Here is a 22,616-nt window from a genome sequence, read left to right on the forward strand (position 1 = left end):
TCATCCATAGTCATTGACTTTGAAGTAAGAATCCTAGTCCTTGTGGTAAGAGCATCCGCATCAGTCTCAGTAAATTTTGAACCAAATTACACTTGAAAATTCATTTTTTCTATTTTAACTAGTCACCTTTTTACATGGATCCACACCAGACTCCCTATTCTAACTCTATTCTATTCTAATATTCTCTTTTTATACTATTTTTACATTTTTTGTTTGAATGTATATTTCATTCTTTTAATCCCTTGGCCAACAAAGTATCAATTGTTAGTACTTTTAAGCTCAACAAAAACAGAAACTACCATCTCTCCTGAAAATATGATCCTAAGCACAATCCTCCAAAAAAAAAAAAACATTACCCAATGAAATACCAAGTGCTAGTACTTAATTTTAAGCTCAACAAAACAAAAATATCTCTCTCCTGGAAATAATGAAAGCCCATGTCTTCATAGACACATTCTTCAATTGAGCACTACTTTTGTCTTCAAACTACAAAATTCATTACCTGCAATAGTAAAATTTAATTTAGTTGACTGATTTTAAAGAAATACTACAACAAAAAAGTGTACCAAGAAGTTCATCACGAGACTGAAATTTACAACAAAACTGTCCAACCAAATTGATTCCTTGTTGATCAATTTGATCACAGGAACTTCCACCAAGACTTTCAATTGATTGGTCAATATCCATGATTATTTCTCACAAAATCGACCTACATCAGAAAAATGTTTTAAAAAAAAGATTCAATAATTCTACACCATACCCAACTACACACCCAAAAATTCACATCCATACTCACAATAGGAGTGGGTCCCACACACATTGAGTGTGTAGTGTGTGCAGGCTCTACCCCTATTACGAGTGTGGGTGACCGGGTGTGTGATTGAGTGTGGTAGTAGAATGATTGAAAAAAATTATGGTATCTTATGATGACAAAAAAAATTGAAGTATATGCATAAAGACGCACAAAAAATAAAGTTTTCTCAAACATTTTTTTCACAACAATAATGTCATAAATATGCATAAGAAAGGGAAAAAGTCTTACAATAGACAAGTTTTTTTTTTTTTTGCCACAACGATAACAGATGATATTATTAAAATTCCAAACAAAACATCAAACGGAAGACTCGTCCCTAAAAAGAGGACCAAGCAACCACAACGGAGGGGACTCAGTCCAACGACTATACCCCAAACCACAAAAACCTTCACCAGCTAAAACATGAGCAACATTATTAACGGTCCTACGAACAAAGGAAAAACTGCAACAATGGAAATTATTACTCAAAACCTGAACATCATGAGTAACGACTTCCACCTCTTGACTAACTGCAGCTTGACTATTGAGCATATTCACGAGCAATTGAGCATCACTCTCCAAAATAACAGACCCTAAACCGAGTTGAGATCCCAACAAAATACCCTGCCGAATTGCCAAGGCTTCTGCAACCAATGAACTCGCACACCACTGAAAAAATCCCATAGAAGCAGCAACAAAACAACCTCGAAAATCCCTGATCACAACCCCAAAACCCCCTCTCATCAACCCTTTCTTCCAAGACCCATCCACATTAATCTTAAAAGTACCAGCTGGAGGCCTTTGCCACGAACTAAGTCTTCCTTCCCCACACGATATTACTGGTGCAGGACCCAAGGAGTTCGCAGATAAGAACTCTTGCAAATACTCCACAGCCCGCTTACATACCATCCCAGGGAGAGAGAGCTTTTGTTCAAAAATAGCTCCATTTCTACACTTCCATATAAACCACATCATAACTGCAGCCATCGACATACACCAATCCTTATTAGCGTGATTATGCCACCAAAGCTCCATAACATCCCAAAAACCATTAAAAGAATTGAGTTGTACAGCCCTCATATCAACTTGTAAATGTGACAAACGCCACACCTGAACGGCTAAAAGGCATGTACAAAAAAGATGAACAATGGTTTCTTGGCCAAATCCACAAACTGGGCAGCTAGAATCCTCCACCACCTGTCTCCGCTTCAAAGCTATCCTAGTTGGTAAAATTCCATGAAAACATTTCCACAAAAAGTGCAGAACTTTCTTAAGAATGTTGCAACGCCAAATGCTTTTCCAACGCTTCTCCTTTACTTCCAATATGATCTAGGTCCATCCTCATCTCGTATTCTGCCGACCCTGGGCAAGCTACTAGAGAATGTACCATGCCATCCCAAGTTTAGAGTACAAAATATGAATAGGCCACTGATAAAAGAAATAAATAGGTCACTGCAAAATTTAAAAAAAAAAAATGTACTCTAATAGAAAGTATGAATAACATACCTTGAATGAGAAAAACTTGTTTTCAGTTGTGCTTACAGCACTCAATTTTGACCGTGCAAAAGTGTTCTGGACGGTCTGGATTTAAATGAAACTTTTTCGGAGAAAAATTAATTATGACCAGTCATAATTAAAAATGAATCTCAGCCATTAATTATGCGAATAGATGGTTGAGATTGACTGATGTGTTTATAGCACATCTGAAAATAATTAAGTACTACGGAGTACTAGTATCTCTCACCTTGAATATGATAAGGCCTCCTGTCAACTTTGTACTCCAAAACCCTAGTCATGGAGATGTCAAATCAAAGAGAGAGACAAAATGTAGAACGAAAATGGCAAAAGTCTGTCGAAAAGAAATACGTAACAACAATTTAGGAAAGAAAATCAATAAAAGGGCAATTTGGGAACATAAAATAAAGGCTCTGGCTACTTTTGAGAGCAAAGGACAAAGAAGTCCATTTGTCAAAGAGAGCATTTAATGGTCGTGGCAGTAAAAAAATGCTTCGCGACATTATCGGCTCCCTATTAGAATAGCTAAAATCAATATATTTAGTTTATTAGTATCTTTCTAAAAAAGTGAATAGGCCGATCGTGCTACTCGTGACAAGTTGGAATGCCTTTTTTGAGGTCTTTGATTATCACCAAATAGTTGCTTTAGGATGTAAAAATTATTTTTGAAATCCAAATTCCTATTGGATAATCAATTCAATTAGGATGAAGGCATGTGAAAATATGACCGACCCCAACAATACTTTATCTTGCATCTTGAAACGTTATGTAGTAGATTTACTAATTTCTTGGGGTTAAATAGATTCAAGACTTTTTGTTTCTCAACATTAAAAGGGCAATAGAGTCATTTTGTTTCCCTGTCTTCTTATAATTTTTATTCTTCGTCTATGGGTCATGTATTTTATTTTATTGTCTTGGGAAAGGGCCTCTTGTGGTTGGCATACTTTGACTTGAAGAGGAAGCCTCACAATGTGCAACATACAACATGCTTGCTTATATTTGACTTTCTACTAGCTTATTTTAGCTGCTCAACTCAACCCTCTTTCTTTCCGCTAGGGAAATACCGAATCCGACTATGGGTACCACCGATGAAACCTGTACTAATGGTACTGTACAAATCGCATTATGGAACCCGCTTTGGATGTCCATAGAAATGGTCCAGACCGTTCTTAATTTTTTCAAACAGCCATGAAATAATAGGTCGATCGCACAACCGCAAGTGTTTGATCAAGTTATCTAACTTTTCTATTGAATTACGAATGGATAGTAGATGATTGTATTAAATCACTTAATTTTAACGTGGCAAGCGGGAAAGTTCTTTTAAAATCAATGAGTAGTACCACTTATTTGTGTGGGAAGTGGACCCCATAATGCAAATTTGTTCACCATCACTACTCATAGTATTACGGGGAAATACCTACCTCGACTTTTGCTTTCCTGCTTTCTACCTTGACTTTCGCTTTGTGTGGGAAGTTTGTACATCTATCATCTATGTAAATCACGAGGATAAAGTGGTAAATTCATGTGAAGAAGATTAGAAGAGGCGTGACTTTCCCAAAAGTGGTGATGCACGAGTTAAATATAAAATGGGTCTGGCCAAGTTTAGTTCATTGTCTAGCTTTCATAGGGCACGTGACAATACACGCAAAACAGTCATTTCGTCCCAATTTTTTTAGAGATTTTTAAAAGTTTGTGTCACTTTTTAATTGATTATATTTTATAATCTAGGTGATTTCGAAAACTTTGTTTAATAGTACTAATCGAGAGTTATTAAACAAGATCTATATTGCATACTATAAAAAGTGTTACCAATTGAAATATATAATCAATTTACTATCAGATCAGAATGAAACGGGGGACTAAAAAATGGAGATGGAGATGGAGAGGAAGGTAGAACTCCAAAATACAAACTTTCATAGATATCAATGCAATTTAAAAGATATCTATTCACTTTTTGCAGACATAAATACATCTTCTTTTTTTTTCTATTATCCAAGCCCAATAAACTTTAGTTTTGGCATTTCCATATAATTTTTTTTAATCCTTCCATATAATTAAATCATTGAACCCAGAAAAGTACTTCTATTCAATTTAAAATCGTTGAAGCTTGAGGGGCAGTTATGTCTATTTTCTCATTGGCCCGCCTAACGAGGCAGCAGCGCAGCTGACCAATGCTAGAGCTAGAGGAGTTTTTAAATGCACGCAATTCTGTCTCAGTGCACTCATCCATTTTAAGAGCAGAGTTCTCCATTATGGGGGCGTTGCGGTAGTGAATAAGTTTTGAGAAAAAAATTTGTTGCAATAAAGTTGTTAGCTGTTTTCGGTAATAAATAAGTTGTTAAGAAATGTTAAATTATTTTCGGTGATGAATAAGTTGTAGATGTTTATGTGACTTAAAAAGTTGTTGAGAAAGAAGTTATTGTTGACAAGTTGGTAATTAGAGTGAACAAGAAGCTAAAATGTCAAAGTTTGTTGATTAGTCTGAATAAGATGATAAAATGACCAATATTTTTTCACCCAAAACTTAGTGGAATCATGGCCTCTGCATTGAAAAATATATTAACGAGGTTTAGAGGAACAACTAGGTTAGGGGCTCGTGCTAGCACGAGATGTCTCATGCCTGTTATTGATAGGAGGTGTTCATGCGTGTTGAAAGTGTTGGTGCTGTGATAGCATAATTTCTTTTGAAAGTAGTTTTTTTATATTTACAATACTTTGAAGTCATGGCAAAGCTAATTACACAAAAGAGAGTTTGATACATCTTCATGGCAAATAACATGAACCAAAAGATTTATCTTGAGTTTTTGGAAAGGCTTCTAGCTATAATAGTAGACATGGCTGCAAACTATGCACACCAAAAGATTTGCTGTAACGTCTACTATTTTAAGAGGTAGAACAAAAGGTTTGCTTCATAGGGGTATTCCTCTTTCTGCTTGTTCTTCAAAGGCTCCGCAGGGCCATTTTGTTCCATGGTGTCCTCATTTGTTGGTGAGTCTACTATGGAGGGTGCCTTCGTTCCATGCTTCTTCGGGGTGTTTGGGCCTAGATTTTGGCTTGATGCTTCGCTAGGTGCTTGCTGATTAGGAATTTTGTCGAAGACAGAGTGCACATTGAACACACATTGGGTAATTGCTCCATACGTGTACATGGATGCCTTTAGGATGAGGGCCCATTTTTTGGGGGAGGATAGCTTTTGAATCATTTCAACTGACAGATTAACCTGTGCAGTGTTTTATGTTAGTTGGTTGTGCTGTGTTTAATCTAGGCAGGTTAATGTAGTGAGGAGAAGGTGTTATATAACGTACATCGGTTGTATTGTTGACCATTTCTGCTGCAGTGATGTCGTAAAGCTATTCTGCCTTTTCTGCAAGTACAGTTGTAGAGATGGATCTAGTTTGATCTGTTATGTCCACATTGAATTTGATCCTGCAAATAGTTTACATTTAGTGTGATGCAGCGTAGCCTCCTTTTACGAAATTATTTGCAAGAAGAGATCATGAATTTGCTTATGTTAAAGATTCTCTCTTTGAAACATAAACACAAATAGGTATGAACTAGAGGTACTCCCTCTTCGAACACACGATAATGAGAGAACTCTCAATTTTTATTTAATTCATAACAACTAACTTTTAATGTCACCCTACAACTTATTTTATACTAAAAAATTAAGACCGAAAAGAAATCAGCAAAACAGGAAGCTGAATCTCGGTGAATCTCTTATTGACTCAATAATTACCTAAATCAAAAGATTTGAGATATTCTCAAATCTGAATACTAGAAAATAAAAGAAAACTTGCCAAAACAAATGGCATTTAAAGTGAAATATTTAAAAATAATTTATAACCAAAATAATAAAACTAGAAATATTTGTCCACGGTCCAACCTACTCCACTTCTCTCAAAGGCAATCGCTTGAAGGTTCCACTAATAAAAATGAAATTACTCCAGTAAATCTTGTGGGTGCTTACAATTACCGTCGCTCCTAGCTTTCCGGAGGAGCTAGACATCCGCAAGGATTTAAAGTACAAAATCCTCAAAAATCTCTTCCAAAAATAAAACTCCAGTTTTTGGAATTACAGAACTAGTGTTTGATTTCTCAAACACTTAATCTCTCAAAAGATAATAAAATTTATATTTCACAATTACAACACTCCTCAAAGAGTAGATATGACAATTTTTGCTCATAAATCTCTCAAATAAATTGTATGAAAAATAAAGTGTAGAAGAGGATGAATATTGCTCTTGTAAAGTTTTTGAGTAGTCTGGTGAAGCTTGGTTGATTTCTCTTCTGTTGAAGCTCTGGTTATATAGGAGAGAGACTTGAACGTTGAGATGTTTTCGTTGAGGTGCAAATCTTGTAAAATAGATTTGATTTTCAGTTATTGCATTATAACGTTGAACCCAATATTTCTTCTGATCTGATTTACAACATTGAATGTTAGGCTCCAAAGTCCACAACAATAAAGTGAAGATGAAAAGAGAAGACTGAAGAAATAAATGGTCGACGCAAAGTGAACCATTTTTTTCCCTATAATCTGGACGACCATTTTCATTTAGCTAGTATAATTAATGGTGTAGGGCTATTGATATGGTTTGAAAATGATTTCATTATGGACCAATAAAAATATGATTTGGGCCAATGGCTTTGAAAAGTTTACATGTGGGTTCACTAAAATTAAGATTGGGTCCAGGGTTTATAAATCAATTGATCTAATTCATTTGCCTAAAACTAACATTATCAAGGGCTGGTAAACAGGTTGAAATCGAAGACATATTTCGACTTAGAGAAATAATATGCTTCATGGACTAAAAAAATATCTTATCTCAAGGACTTAATAAACTTTAATAAGCTTTTAACAAAATCAATTTTGTCATTAAATATAATCAAAATCAATTATTTCTAACAATCTCCTCCTTTTTGATGATGACACAAAATATAATTTTTAAAAGCAGTGATAAGTAAAGAGTGAGCGAATGCTCCCCTTAAGTATGTGCTTCCCCACAATCTATGCATCAAAAACAATATGATTAACGAGTAATAGCAATAATTAATAGATCATAGATAGCAATTTTTAAATTAGTCCACAACAGTTAAAAACAACAAGATAGATAAAAAAAAACTTCTTTTCTCCCCCTGTGATATCATCAAAAACAAGAAAAGCTCAGAGAAAAAAAAAATGGTTATGGTTCCATCACCATGCCTCTCTTGCCCTGTATCACTTTATCTTCTTTCATCGAAAGCTTGGCTTCTTTGATTTTCGTATTCTCGAATAATGGTTGCTACAGCGATAGGCACAATGCCAATCCAGTACCACAGCGTATCCACATTTACATTCCACCCGAACCATGGTGGTATTCTTATTGTAAGTAGTGCACAAAGCAGAATGAAAATAAAGAGTTGCATCTAGAGGGTTTGGATAAACATGCGCAACTCTACTCGTTCGATGTCTCTTTCCTAAAACTCAAATGGTAACCCTTGCGGTAAGTTTGCCATTACTCGATTTGGAAGGATAGTGATTTGGAGAGATTAAAGTCGATCGATCGATCGATCGAGAGAGAGAGAGAGCGAGAGAGATGGAGATTGTGTAACGACCCTGATTTTCGGTAAATAAAATTTTCGTTAAATATTTGAATTTTATTTTAATTACTTGGATTTGCTTTTAAAATTCCCTTTTAATTTTTAATAATCCGTCATAATTAGATTTAAAACTTATAAAATTATATCTTTTCGTTCCGGACAATTTAGTCCTTTTCTAAAGACAAGTATGCTTGTAGAAGCACTTATATATTTTCCTAACAAGTTAAATAAAATTTTTAAATTGTATTTCTTGGCTAGAAATCCTACTTGGCAAGTAGAATAAGCTTCCAACCGATTAATTAGAGAAACCTAACTATCATTTCGCCTAGTTACATTCTCCTAACCCTAGATGAGCCTTATGAACCTTTCCAACCTTACTTGAACCTTTTGGACCGAAGGAAGTCATCATTATGCTACTTATAATGGTAATCATTACACTTCATGACTAGTCATTTCAAGACCTTACTTATCATCATTTCCTCTCTACCCATTGGATAATAGTTTCTAGGAAATTTTTTATCCCTTGAACAATAGAAATAGAACTTGCCAATGAGTACATAGTTTTGACAAGACAAATCATTAGAACCCTTCAATTATTTTGCTTCCAAAAGAAGCAAACTTAGCCTTGTCATGCATGCAATCCTAAGACTAATAGCCCTAAACCTAAATTACCCACCAAAGTTGCTTTCCTAGATTCTCTAAGTACATAGATATGCATATATATGGGTATATATACCTCATACCCTATTATAAACATGCCTATATGACCATATATGCACTTTCTAGGAAAATATTACCCAAGGGACAATGTTCTTGTCATTGGAAGCCTTACCACTCATCATCTCCTCTTCCATAGATCTAATAGGACTACTTAGTACTTTAGTGTACTTATATATATACATAGGCATATATACACACACACACACACTTAGTACTTGTGAGAGAGAGAGAGAGAGAGAGAGAGAGAGAGAAAGAGGGGAGGGAGGCCTAGAGAGAGAGAGAGAGAGAGAGAGAGAGAGTGGTGTGTGTGTGCGCATTTGATTTTGTACACTCCATTAAGCTACCTTTAGCCCTTAAGCCTAATAGCTACTTGACACCTCATTTCTAGTCTACTTTGAGCATAAAATCCTAGCCTTAATCATCCTAGATTTGCTTACAACCTAGCCTTTAATCATCCTAGAAACTTACTTACAACCTAGCCTATGATTGACTAAACATGAGAAGACTACTCTTTTGACTTGCTATCATTTTCCTCTTACTTGCAAGACTTACCAACCTAGGTTATAATTACCTAGGATTTGCCTTTAAGCCTTGGAAAATCTCCATAATTACCTATTCTTACACCCAGATTGGATTGACATGGCTTGGACTTGTTTAAAGATGAGATTTGACAACACAATGGAACAAAAAAATGAGAGAAAGGAGAGAGAGAGAGGGGGCGGCCTAGGAAAGGGAGAGAGAGCCAAGTTTTTGCTATAAATAGGACCCCCATCATGCCATTCAACTCACATCTTCAAGCCTTCAACTTCTCTCTCTAGAAATTCTAGTGTTCTTACTTTGTTCTTCCTTATTCTAGAGTTCTTGCTAAGTTCTTCAAGAAACCCATCTAAGACCTCCACTAAACCACCACTCGACCACCCTTTCGATCCAAAAAATTTAGTAGTTTAATCAAGAACTAGTTTCGAGAGAAACCTTTCTCTTTTGAAGCTATCGGAAGCTTACCGTAGTAAGTCACTCCGTCCGATAGTCGACTTACTTTTCCGTAGCCGCCCTACCGCCAAGAAGAATGGTAGAGTGTCCTTACTCTTTAACACTAAGTATAAGAAGATTTTCCCTTACTCATTAATCCTAAATATAGAAAATTTGTATGATCATGTAGATTATCCTTACTCACTTCTCTAAATATAACTAGAAGTTGTATATTACTTGTACGTTTGAAATGTATGTTAGTTAACGAACTTATTTTTGCTAATGGAAGTATGAACATGTGGAATAACCGACTTTTACTTCAATAAACATATGTTGTTTTGAACTTCCCAAGAAGGAGGAAAGAACGGATTTTGAAACATAGGAATTTATCATTTGATTGGAAGTATTTGTATTTTGATCTTTAGGATGGATATGAGAATGTATACGTGATTACTAGGATTATTTGCCTTGATGTGCGATAAAGCATAAGTGATTTTCACTCCAAATGCATCCGTACGTGTGGCGTTATGCTTTAAGTGGTGATTTGAGCATGATTAGTAATATAGAGTTGGATGATTTTGCTAGTTTAGTTTCAAGATTACAATGAATGATTTATGATTACATATGTGAAAAGTCCTACCGCGGAGTCTTTGCATGAGAACGAGACACAGAAATCGAGAAAGTAGAAACATGACACCTAGGGTGTGGTTAATGAAAAGACGCGATTTGAGAAAGAGAAATGGTTTAAAAACCACAATGTGGCCAGACGTGGTAGCCAATTGTGTGGTGTATATGTACGTGTGCCAATGGAAATCCGGGACGGCGGAACCATTGTGAGGATACTCGAAAAACCGGAACGGCGAAACCGAGGTTGGGTGTGTAGCTTGGTTTTCTGCGGAAATGAGCCAATGCAAAGTTTTGAGTGCCAATGGGAACCCGGGATGGCGGAATCATTGTGAGGATACTCGGGAGACCGAAACGGCGGAATCGAGGTTAGGTGTGTTAAAAACAATTTTGAAAATATTGATTTGGTAAATGAAAGTTGAAACCAATGACACGGTCTACGAAATATCGCGCAAGAGAAACTCAAAAAATCATGGATACCAACGTTTATTTGGATAGTGAATATGAATGTGTCATTGTTAGCTGTTTTGTCAAATATGCATGTACTATGTGGAAATTGTTAATTTTATGATCTATTGTTTGTAAGTTAAGGGTTGGTGGGTATGGATTAATCTATTGAGCTCCTGTAGCTCATGGTGTTACCTTTGGTGACCTTGACATATTATACTGAGGGCGACGCTGGTATAATGTGTCAGACTTGTAGATGATCAGGGTGAGCTATACACCTTGGAGGCTTTCGGTGCCGAAGAGCTGGCAAGAATGGAGGAGCAGATGTAGCTGTAGTTAGGAACCTTGGTTATCCTTCCCTTGTGTAATAAAAGTACTCTCATGGGAGTTATGATGTAATAATGAGCTAGACTCTATTTAAGTTTTCAATGAAAATGTTTATTTAACGTTCCCAAAAATTAGGGGTGTTACAGATTGTGTGGTTGAATTTATAGAGTATGAGAGAAGTGTGTTGAGGAAGGAACAAACTGAAGATAGGGGTTGCTGCATCGAATAGGACAAAAATAGGAGAAGAAAATTGTGTTCGGGTATTTATTGCTGTGTCCCCTCAATATCTCATAGAATTGAATGTAATATGTTCGGAGTGTGATTTATTAAACACTATGATGGTAAGTACTCCAAAAAAAAAAAAGAAGAAGATTAGACAAGTAATACTAATTTTAACTAAAAATCCCCAAAAAAATTTACAATGGATTAGACATACCGAGTTCTCTTCGGATAAAATAAAATTGTTCTTCAATAAGGGGTTTTGTAAAAATGTCCACCAATTGCTTATTGGTACTGACAAAATCAAGAATGATATCCCCCTTTTGAACATGATTATGTAGAAAATGATGTCTAATTTCAATATGTTTTGTTCAAGAATGTTGAATGGGATTTTTTGTTAAATTGATTGCATTTGTATTATTACATTTAATTGAAATATGATCATAATGTAAATTAAAATCCTCCATTTGATGTTTGATCCATAACAATTGAGCACAACAATTGCCAGTAGCTATATTCTCAATTTCGGCAGTCGATAAAGCAGCTGAATTTTGCTTTTTACTAAACCAAGATACTAACGAGTTTCCAAGAAATTGATATGTACTACTAGTGCTCTTACGATCAGTTTTACTACCGGCATAATCAGCATCAGAAAAACCAATTAAGTCGAAAGAAGTATTTCTAGGATAAAATAATCCTAAATTAGGAGTTCCTGTAAGATATCTAAAAATACGTTTCACAACTACTAAATGTGACTCATTTGAATTAGATTGAAAACGAGCACATAAGCAAATACTAAACATGATATCTGGTCTACTAGTAGTAAGATAAAGAATTGAATCGATCATACCTCGATACATTTTAGTAGCTACTGATTTACCATTTTCATCTTTATCGAGTTTAGTGGTTGGGCCCATTGGAGTCTTCATGATTTTGGAATCTTCCATGTTGAATCTTTTGAGAATTTCTCTCGTATACTTTGCTTAATTTATAAAGATTCAATCTTTTGATTGTTTGATTTGAAATACAAGGAAAAAATTGAGTTCTCTCATCATACTCATTTCAAACTCCCATTGCATACACTTAGCAAACTCTTTGCATAATTTTTCATTAGTAGCGCCGAAAATAATATCATCAACATAAATTTGAATAATAAGCATGTCATGATTTTCGATTTTTATGAAAAGAGTCGTATCTAATTTTCCTCTAGAAAAACCATTTTCAAGTAAGAATGAACTAAGTCTATCATACCATGTACAAAGCTTTTGAAAGCTTATAAACATGATCAGGATATGAATGATTTTCTAAACCAAGTGGTTGTTTAACATAAACTTCTTTGTTAATAAGTCATTTAAAGATGCACTTTTCACATCCATTTGAAAAAGTTTAAAATCTTTGAAACATGCAAATGCAAGTAGCATCCGAATAACTTCTAGTCTAGCAACAAGTGCAAATGTCTCGTCAAAATCAATGCATTCTTCTTGATTATAGCCTTGTACAACTAATCTAGCTTTATTTCTAATAATGTTTCCTGATTCATCCAACTTATTTCTAAAAATTCATTTAGTACCAATAATGGTGTGATCGTGAGGTTTAGACACTAAATTTCAAACTTTGTTTCTTTCAAATTGACTCAGTTCTTCTTGTATAGCCAAAATTCAATTTTTAGCTTCAAAAAGAGTTTTAGGCTCAATTTGAGAAACAAAAGCTAAATTACCACAAATATTTTTAAGGAATGAGCGAGTAGATATACCTTTTGAAACCTCTCCAAGAATCAAATCTTTTGGATGATTTTGCACGAATCTTCATTCTTTAGATAGATCTTGATTGCTGATAGGATCTTGTGGTTGATCAAGAGCCACATCATTCTTTGCTTGAGTGCTCTCTTGTTGGCTTTCAGCATTTTCTTTACTAATAGTTAAGTCTTGCACTTCTGTTATGATATCTATCTCATCATCATCAATAATAATCTTAGCAGTAGATGGATTAAATTCATCAAAAGAAATATAAACAAATTCTTCTATAAGTAAAGTGCACTTGTTGTACACTCTATATGCTTTACTTGAAGTTGAATAACCAACAAAAATTTCTTCATCAGATTTTGAATCAAATTTTCCCAAATGATCTTTTCCATTGTTTAAGACAAAACATTTACAATCAAAAGCATGAAAGTAACCAATGTTGGGTTTTCTATCGTTCCATAGCCCATATGGTATCTTTTTAAGGATAGGTTTAATCAAGACTCGATTTAGAACATAACAAGTGGTGTTAATGGCTTCTGCCCAAAAGTATTTAGGTAGAGAATTTTCACAAAGCATTGTTCTAGCCATTTCTTCAAAAGTTCTATTTTTCTTCTCAACTACCCCATTCTGTTGAGGCATGTGAGGTGCAGAAAAGTTGTGATTTATACCATGATCATCACAATATTTTTCAAATAAAGAATTTTCAAGTTCTTTACCATGATCAGTTCGAATATTTGAAATAAAAAATCTTTTTAATTTTGAACTTTTCTACATAGTTTTGTAAAAAAAGGAAAAACCTCATCCTTAGTAGCTAGGAACATAACCCATGTAAATCTAGAGAAATCATCCACAACAACAAAACAATAGTATTTGCTGCCAAGACTTACTGTTCTAGTAGGACCAAATAAATCCATGTGTAATAGTCGTAATGGCCTTGCAGTAGAAATAACATTTTTAGATTTGAAAGAAAGTTTTGTTTGTTTACCTTGTTGGCATAAATCACACAATCTATCTTTTTCAAATTTGATTTTTGGAAGACCAATAACTAATTCTTTTCTAGAAAGTTTTGAAATCGCATCCATGTGTGCATGTCCAAGGCGTCTATGCCATAGCCAACTATTATCACTCATTACAGAAAAACATTTTACACTTTGTTTGCTCAAATCATTTAAGTTGAAAATATAAACATTTTCAAGTCTTTGGCTAACAAATAATGTTTTGTGTTCTTTGATACTCTCGATGATGCAACTAGATTTTTAAAAAATAACTTTGTTGCCCTTATCACATAATTGGCTAATGCTAAGAAGATTGTGTTTAAGACCATCAACAAGTAAGACATCTTCTATAATAGGAGAATGAGATATACTGATATTACTTATACCAGTGATTTTTCCTTTGCTATTGTCACCAAAAGTTACGAATCCTCTTTTGGTGTTAGAGAATTGAAAGTTTTTTCATCTTCTGTCATATGCCTCGAGCATCCACTATTGAGGTACCATTTATCGTTAGTTGATGTGGATTTGAGGCACACCTTCAATAACATATCAAGTCTTGATTTTTGGTTACCATATCATCTTGGGTCCATGTTGGTTAGCTTGAACAAGGTATGTTTGGTTCTTTTGAACCCAAGTCTTGTTGACATAAACAGATGAATGTCCCTTCATAGGACATGATGGTGAAATATGTCCTACTATACCACAATAATGGCAAGTAATTTTAGGACGAATAGGCGAAGTGCTTTTATCAAAAAGATTTTTGTAAAGATTTTTATGCACGTCAGGATTACAACCAATTCCAGCTTTATGAAAAGAACATCTTTATTTTCCAAGAAGTAAGTCTAAGCCTTCTTTACCCTTTGTTAATTTTTTATGAGATTTCGTTAAATCATCAATTTGTTTATGCAAAAAATCAACATTTGAAGCTTTTCTCAAATTCTCATTTTCTTCTTCCAATTCAATTCTCTCTTCAATTAAATCTTTAATTTGCTTATCAAAAAGATCAGTGTTAGACCTATTTCTCAAATTTTCATTTTCTTCTTCTAAAGCATTTTTCTCGTCAATCAAATTATTCATTTCATTTGAAAATTCTTTGGCGAGTTTCTTAAAAATTTTATTCTTTGATTTTACTTTTTTAAAATCAACTTGTAAACTTCTAAAAGCATTTTGTAATTCATCAAATGAAAAAGATGAGGAGTCATGATATACCTTATTTTCTTCCAGTGCCATTAAATAGAGGTTTGCCAGTTCGGCTTCCTCGTTACTTTCTAAGCTGCTGTCCTAAGCTGCTACCATTGCTTTCTTTTTATCCTTTTTGCTGGACAATCAACTTTCATATGGCCTGGTTTTCTGCATTTATAACAGATCATCTCATCACGTTTGCCTTCATCTTCTTTGTTCTCATTCTTTTTGAAAAATTTCATTCCTTTCCATCCATTCTTTTTCTTGAGAAATTTCTTGAAATTCTTTATGATTAAGGCCATCTCTTCATCATCATTGCTTTCATCACTTGCTTCTTCAGTGTTCTTTGATTTACTGGTAGTGCTTTTTAGAGTGATGTCTTTCCTCTTTGTATCGACTTCCTTATTTAGCTTGCGATGTATCTCTCCTGTCATGAGAGTGCCCATAAGTTCATCCATAGTGCATTTGGAGAAGTCCATGGTTTGCAAGATGATTGATGCCTTAGTATCCAAAGACTTTACCATGGACCTGAGAATCTTTCTCGCCATTTCTGAGTTAGTATAAGATTTATCAGGAGATTTTAAACCATTAACGATATCAGTAAATCTAGTGAACATATCAGAAATAGATTCTTCAGGTTTCATTTTGAACAATTCATAATTATGTACTAGCATGTCTATTTTTGATTCCTTTACTTGGCTGTTTCCTTCATGAGTAGCTATCAATTTATCCCAAATTTCTTTAGCAGTTTCACAGATAGAGATTCTATTATATTCAGCAGAATCTAGAGCATAATATAAAATATTCATATCCTTGGAGTTTGATTATATCTTATGCATATCTGCATCATTCCATTCAGCCTTAGTCTTGACCACAGAGGTTTCTCCTACAGTTTTCATAGGGATGTTGGTCCAATCGTGATAATTTTCCATAAACTATAATCTATGGACTGGATATAAATTTTCATCATATTTTTTCAGTAGGCAAAGTTTGTTCCATTGAACAAAGATGGTCTGTTGGTTGATAGCCCCTCGATATGTGAGGATGTGGTTGCCATAACCACTCTTAGACTGTGAAGTCTTTAGACAAGAGTCCAACCTTTGATACCAATTATTACCCAGACAGCAACCTAGAGGGGGGGGGGGGGGGTGTTTGCTAATTAAAAATTACTAATTAAAAGCTACAAAGGCAAATAACTAATTAGCAAATAAATAGAGAGAGTTAAGAAGCGCAAAGTTAATTTATAGTGGTTTGGTCTGAATTTGTCCACGGTCCAGTCTACTCCACTTTTTTCCAAGGCAATCGCTTGAAGGTTCCACTAATAAAAATGAAATTACACCAATAAGTCTTGCGGGTGCTTACAATTACCGTCGCTTCTAGCTTTCCAGAGGAGCTAGACAACCGCAAGGATTTAAAGTACAAATCCTCAAAAACCCCTTCCAAAAACAAAACCCCTATTTTTGGAATTACAGAACCAGTGCTTGATTTCTCAAACACTTAATCTCTCAAAAGATAATAAAATTTGTAGTTCACAATTACAACACTCCTCAAAGAGTAGATATGACAATTTTTGCTCACAAATCTCTCAAATAAATTGTATAAAAAATGAGGTGTAGGAGATGATGAATATTGCTCTTGTAAAGTTATTGAGTAGTCTGGTGAAGCTTGGTTGATTTCTCTTCTGTTGAAGCTCTGGTTATACAGGAGAGGGACTTGAACGTTGAGATGTTTCCGTTGAGCTGCAAATCTTGTAAAGCAGATTTGATCTTCAGTTATTGCATTATAATGTTGAGCCCAATATTTCTTCTGATCTGATTGCAACAATGAATGTCAAGCTGTAAAGTCCACAACAATAAAGTGAAGACAAAAAGAGAAGACTGAAGCAATAAATGGTCGACGCCAAGTGAACCATTTCTTTCCCTATAATCTGGACGACCATTTCCATTTAACTAGTATAATAAATGGTGTAGGGCTATTGACACGGTTTGAAAATGATTTCATTATGGACCAATAAAAGTATGATTTGGGCCAATGGCTTTGAAAAGTTTACATGTGGGTTCACTAAAATTAAGATTGGGTCCAAGGGTTATAAATTAATTGGTCTAATTCATTTGCCTAAAACTAACATTATCAAGGATAGGTAAACAGGTTGAAATCAAAGACATATTTCGGCTTAGAGAAATAATATGCTTTATGGACTAGAAAAATAATTTATCTCAATGACTTAATAAACTTCAATAAGGCTTTAACAAAATCAATTTTGCCATTAAACATAATCAAAATCAATTATTTCTAGCAAAAAGGATAAACAGAACCCTAGATACATGGCATGAAGTGAATTGGTCTCGAGCACTGCAACAAGGAGAAATCTGTCCACTTTAGGTGTAATTCTTGAATGAATTCGCGGAAGATAGGATAACTGATGGACATATTGTTGCGAGGGATAGTCCACATTCGATTTCCCATTTTGATTGTAACCTCATCAAGGTTGAGCTTCTGTACCATTGGTTACAGCCTTGGACAAATTCTTGGGTGGAAATAGACGGAAGTTTATATTATTAGTGCATAATAAAGAAAAGAAACCAAACTCATCAAGTAACTGTGAAACACAGTAATTGCTATTAACCCAGACCTCGTCCTTGAAGATTGTCGTTCTACACGTGCATCCAAATTTCATCAAAGTACCCAGACCTCGTCCTTGAAGATTGTCGTTCTACACGTGCATCCAAATTTCATCAAAGTAGACTGGTGGTCAAAGATAGACGGCAAACATGCAGTGTGCAGATTATCTGAACAAAATTAGAAAAGATAGCAAGCGTTTTTCTTTAGGAGAAAGCCTGTGCATAATTATGAAACCAAACATTAGTAAATAATTTTCTTTCATTACCTTGTGGAGGTTCTGGGTCTTGCTAATATGTATTTGGTTCTTCTGACCAATCATATATAACCTCATTATCATTTTTATCAAAAATTATTGCGTTGAAAATCCACATCCGCTCACAAGACATAATTACTTTGTACCCATTTGCAATTTGATGGATTGCACAAAACTCCAATCGGCCAGAGGCATAAATCCAACCCCAGAAATACACATCTTTATGTGTTCATATGAACACTTGACAATCAGCCAGAGGCATAAACGTAAGGGAAATTGGGAAAAATCCAAGCAAACAACAATTGGAACCATATGTTCAAGCTTCACACAACAGGCCTACACAAATAACACTTCAAAATACTATTAACCCCTGAGAAACTCATACACACTATCCCGGAAACCATCCGCGAACACCTAAAAAGACTACAATACAATACAATAACCAGACCACACCTCCATAGTCATTCCGGCCACATGCACACAACAAATTGGACAAGAAATATACATTTTTGTATTTGCGGAAAGCCCTCACAATAGACCAAAGATATAAACACAGGAAGAACTGGAATCAAACCATGTAAAAAACAATTCGAACCATACAAAGCTCCGCCCAAAATAAAGGTACACAAATGGGAGCCTGAAATACTATTACCCACAAAAAGGAAAAGGAAAAGAACACACGCATAACCCCGCAAAACCTTGCCAGCGCCGAAATCTACCTACGCCATCTGCACAACACAAAAGGAGAACACAAACTGGACATGGGGAAAACAGCGCAAGCCTCAAAGGAAACGAATCTCACCTCGCGGCACCGCTCTGAGTCGGTAACAGCACCGCAGAAATACTCGATCGCCTTGCTCCGTCCGAAACCCACGAACTCCCTCCTCTCCTCCTGTCTAAAAACATCTGCTTCCGTCAGAGAAACCAGATATTATATATATTATATAATAAAAACAAAACACCCCGATGCCAACAAGCTGCAGGGGTGAAAGACAAAATTGCCCCCAACACCAAAACAAGCAATCGCCTAATTGAGGGGCACAATTGAAAAAATTGGGGAAAAATTGCCAAGCGGTGCAATTGGCTTTAACTCTCTTTGTTTTAAAGTATAATATAATATAATAAAAACAAAACATCCCGATGCCAACAAGCTTGATAAGCACCCGAGAATGTAATGTAGGGTGCACTAGTGTCTAGTTTTAGTTTAATTTAATTACTAATTAGTTATTGTTAATGTTGTTTGCTTGTAGAGTGTTCTAGTTCTGTTTTGTAGGTGAATCGCCAAACTGGGGAGTTTTCGAGGCTTAAGGCATGTCATGGCCTGAAAATGACCCGATGGCCAAGGCAGAAGCTGGATTGCCCGAGCAGGAGCAGAATTGCCCGAGCAAGAGGCAGGCAGCCAAGGCAGAGGATGTCGGCCAAGCATCGAGCTGTTGAGCTCGGCATCGATGTCAAGGGAAAAGGTCCATCGATGCCGAGCCCCTTAGTGGTCCAGTCCCTTAACCATCTCGGCATCGATGGGATGTATTGTGTTACATCGATGCCGAGCCCCTTAGTAGAGCACTTTAAGGCCGTTGCCATCGATGCCGAGGGGCTTAAGGGCGAATTTTCAGAGCATCTTGGGAATATTCCAAGCGTGGATCTCCGGAGTATAAAAGCTTATGTCATTATTTTGTACAAATAAGTAGATAGATTCAAGTAGTACATTTTTCTAGATCTAGATTAGATTTCTTTGCAATTCAAATTGTTCTTGAGTGTTCTTCATTTTTCAGTTTTAAAATACTTTAATTTCTGCCTTTAGTTGTTAGTTTTTGATATTGTCACTTTAATTAAAGTTGTTTATTTTCTCCCGATTTATCTTAATCTCTAGTTTATTTCAAGTCTTGTAATTTCATTATGTTAAGTAGATTTTTGCTTGCTTTTATCTCCCTAGATATGGGTGAGTAGTTTCAAGGGTTAGGTCATGGGGTGACTAACACCTCATGGCTCGGGCGAAAATTGCATTTTGCACCCAATAAAGCTTTAAACTTTGATTTGAAAATTGATGTGGGGTTCGGGTTTGTTTGACAAATTACCGAGGTGTTAACCTCTTTGATCATGTGTAGGTGGGAGCATCGCCTACCCACCACACATGATGCTTAGAGCTCTGTCGCTCGAGGTATTTGCCAAATGAATTCTAGAGCTAGCTTGGTTCTCAAATCATTTTATCTTCCGATTTGAGAACTTTAATCAAGTATCTTAAATTGTGTAATTGGGTGAAGAGTGTGATTCAGCTCGAGTCTTGAGTGTTAATAAGTTCTAGACCTAGCCTATCTTTTCTCTAGTTAATTCGTTTTTAATTTAGCCCTTTTATTTCCACCGTTTAAAATAAAACAAAGTTGGTTGTCTAAAAGCCGAAAGCCCTTACTTGCATCTACAAATCCGACCAAGCCATATAATTATTCCCTTGGGTACGATCTCGGATTTCCGGTTTATTATGCTTCAACCGACGTGTTAAGCCCTACGCTTGGGATATTATTCCATAATATCGGAGAAAACAAAGCAAAGCTGCAGGGGCAAAAGTCAAAATTGCCCCCAACACCAAAACAAGCAGCCACCCAATTGAGGGGCACAATTGAAAAAATTGGGAAAAAATTGCCAAGCGGTGCAATTGGCTTTAACTCTCTTAGTTTTAAACCTTTACATACTTTGGCCTTTTTTCACTAAATACACGAGAATTGTGTTAGCTCCCACAAGCGATGCTATTTTTTGGTTGACAATTCCATTGACAAAACGGATTTTCAAATGTATTCTTTTCTTTATCGAGTTTAGTTTTTTTATTTATTTTCTAAGTGTATTAAGTTTGGATAGGATTAGAGTGGAAGGAATCGTAATTTGTAATTGAAAGTGAGTGTGAGTGTTCTTTTTGAGCAGATTGATCGGCCTATCAAACTTGCATCCATCGGGACCAACTAATCAAGTGTGGCAGCCAAATGAAATAAAAGCAGATGGAGTGACGGATCGATTCCCCGATCGATCGGAAGGTTATTATTATAAAAAGGGGCTTTTCCTTTCAATTAGGGCACCGAGCACATATGCAGCAGCAGATGATAGAAAAGGCACGAGAGTTCTTTTTTTGGTGAAAAGCATGAGAGGATATTCCTTGGTTGATTGGAGTGCTCACGCAAGTTTTCGACGTTACAGTCAAACTCCAATCGGTGTTCACGACTTTCCTTCAACAATCATAGAGCTGTTTCTTCGGTGGATTTCCGAAGTATTGTGGAAGGCTTGAGGAGTCAAGGCAGCGGTAATCAAATACGGGGTGTGGTGAACGAGGAGTCAGCAATCATCTTTGGTCAATTGTGAGGAGTCTCAATTATGAAGTAAGGTCGATTGTAACCATACAAGTTAAATATAGTATTTGATTTCTTCCCGTGGTTTTTATCCGTTTTTGGGGTTTTCCACGTATATCCGTGTGTTCCTCATATTGTGTTCTTTTCATATTTGTGGTTATTTTCGGATTGGAGTATCTCGTAGGAATTTCAAATTGTTTTTTATTTTTATTTAAATTCTTTTACATTTATTAATTTTGCGTTATTTTTTGTGGATCATTGATTTGTCTCAAGAGAAATCAAAAAGTAAAAAATTATATTGAAGGCTAATTAGCTTTTTACTAAAGACAAAAATAATTCAAAAATTAGTTTGTCTTGGGTTATTTTTGTCTTTATTCAAAAAAATTTAGTTTTGAACATAATTTTTTACTTTTTAGATTCTTTGCATCGAAACATACCAATAATCCACAAAACATTGGCGCACAACTAACAAATGTAATAAAAAATAAATTAAATCAAGACAAAAATTAGTGTCAGCCTCAATTACATTATTATTATTATTTTAGAATCAGTAGAATTTGAGAAAGTTCAATCAAGAGAACGGTTTGGAGCTTTCTTAATAGCAATTCTCAGCCTTCATTACATTATCATTATTATTTTGAAATGGTATGACAACACCAAAAATGCAAAACCTAATAGGCTGTGTTAGATTTGGGTTTATGGAGTATGTGACTTGTGAAGGAGAAAGTACAACTAATTAAGGTAGAGAAATCAAAATAGCTTTTTTACCCGAAAAAAACAAAAAACAAAATAGCTTCACATATCCCTCTTACCATATTAGAGCCACTGCAAATGTATCTGGTTGTTATTTTCAAAAAATCTGTAATTGGAGACCTGCAATTGATACTACTATGTTAGTAAGTTGACTTGAATACCCGCGATTTAAAAAAGAAAAGAAAAAAGATTCAAACAAGTAGAGTATTAGGTTTGCAGGAATATGGACAGGATAAGCAGCAGTCATGCTATTTGAACATACACTTTTATACATATTTTGTACATACATTTTTATGGATCCCACCTCGGGTCCCGCCAATATGATTCGAACCGTTCATTATTTTTAAAATAATTTTTTAAGAGTTTTTGTAAAAAATCAACTCGATAGGATATCGCTAAGGGCTTTTTCAGAAATCTAAAGGTGAAACAGTCTGATTCACACTGCGATTTCTGAAAAAACCCTTACTGATATCCTATCGAGTTGATTTTTTACAGATACTCTTAAAACATTATTTTAAAAATAATGAGCGGTTCGGATCATATTGG

General features: G+C 35.2%; 1 protein-coding gene and 1 long non-coding RNA gene across 2 annotated transcripts; both read right to left on the reverse strand.

Annotated features, from left to right (window-relative positions):
• Positions 1-1,111: 1,111 nt before the first annotated feature.
• On the reverse strand, positions 1,112-1,780 carry LOC131331134 (uncharacterized). The gene has a single exon (XM_058364982.1). It carries the CDS (start codon positions 1,778-1,780, stop codon positions 1,112-1,114), a length of 669 nt encoding a protein of 222 aa, XP_058220965.1.
• Positions 1,781-15,821: 14,041 nt separating this feature from the next.
• On the reverse strand, positions 15,822-21,509 carry LOC131325661 (uncharacterized). Its single transcript, XR_009199780.1, has 3 exons — positions 21,149-21,509; positions 18,788-18,881; positions 15,822-16,921 (listed from the first exon to the last, which is right to left on the reverse strand). It is a non-coding gene; the product is annotated as an uncharacterized LOC131325661 (long non-coding RNA).
• Between the last annotated feature and the right edge of the window lie 1,107 nt (positions 21,510-22,616).

Source organism: Rhododendron vialii, chromosome 1a (genome assembly GCF_030253575.1).
Source record: "Rhododendron vialii isolate Sample 1 chromosome 1a, ASM3025357v1".
NCBI classification, from domain to species: domain Eukaryota; kingdom Viridiplantae; phylum Streptophyta; class Magnoliopsida; order Ericales; family Ericaceae; genus Rhododendron; species Rhododendron vialii.

What these genes read in the sequence shown, in the direction of transcription:
- LOC131331134 (XM_058364982.1), bottom strand. Translation starts at nt 1,780, where the DNA reads ATGGCTGCAGTTATGATGTGGTTTATATGGAAGTGTAGAAATGGAGCT.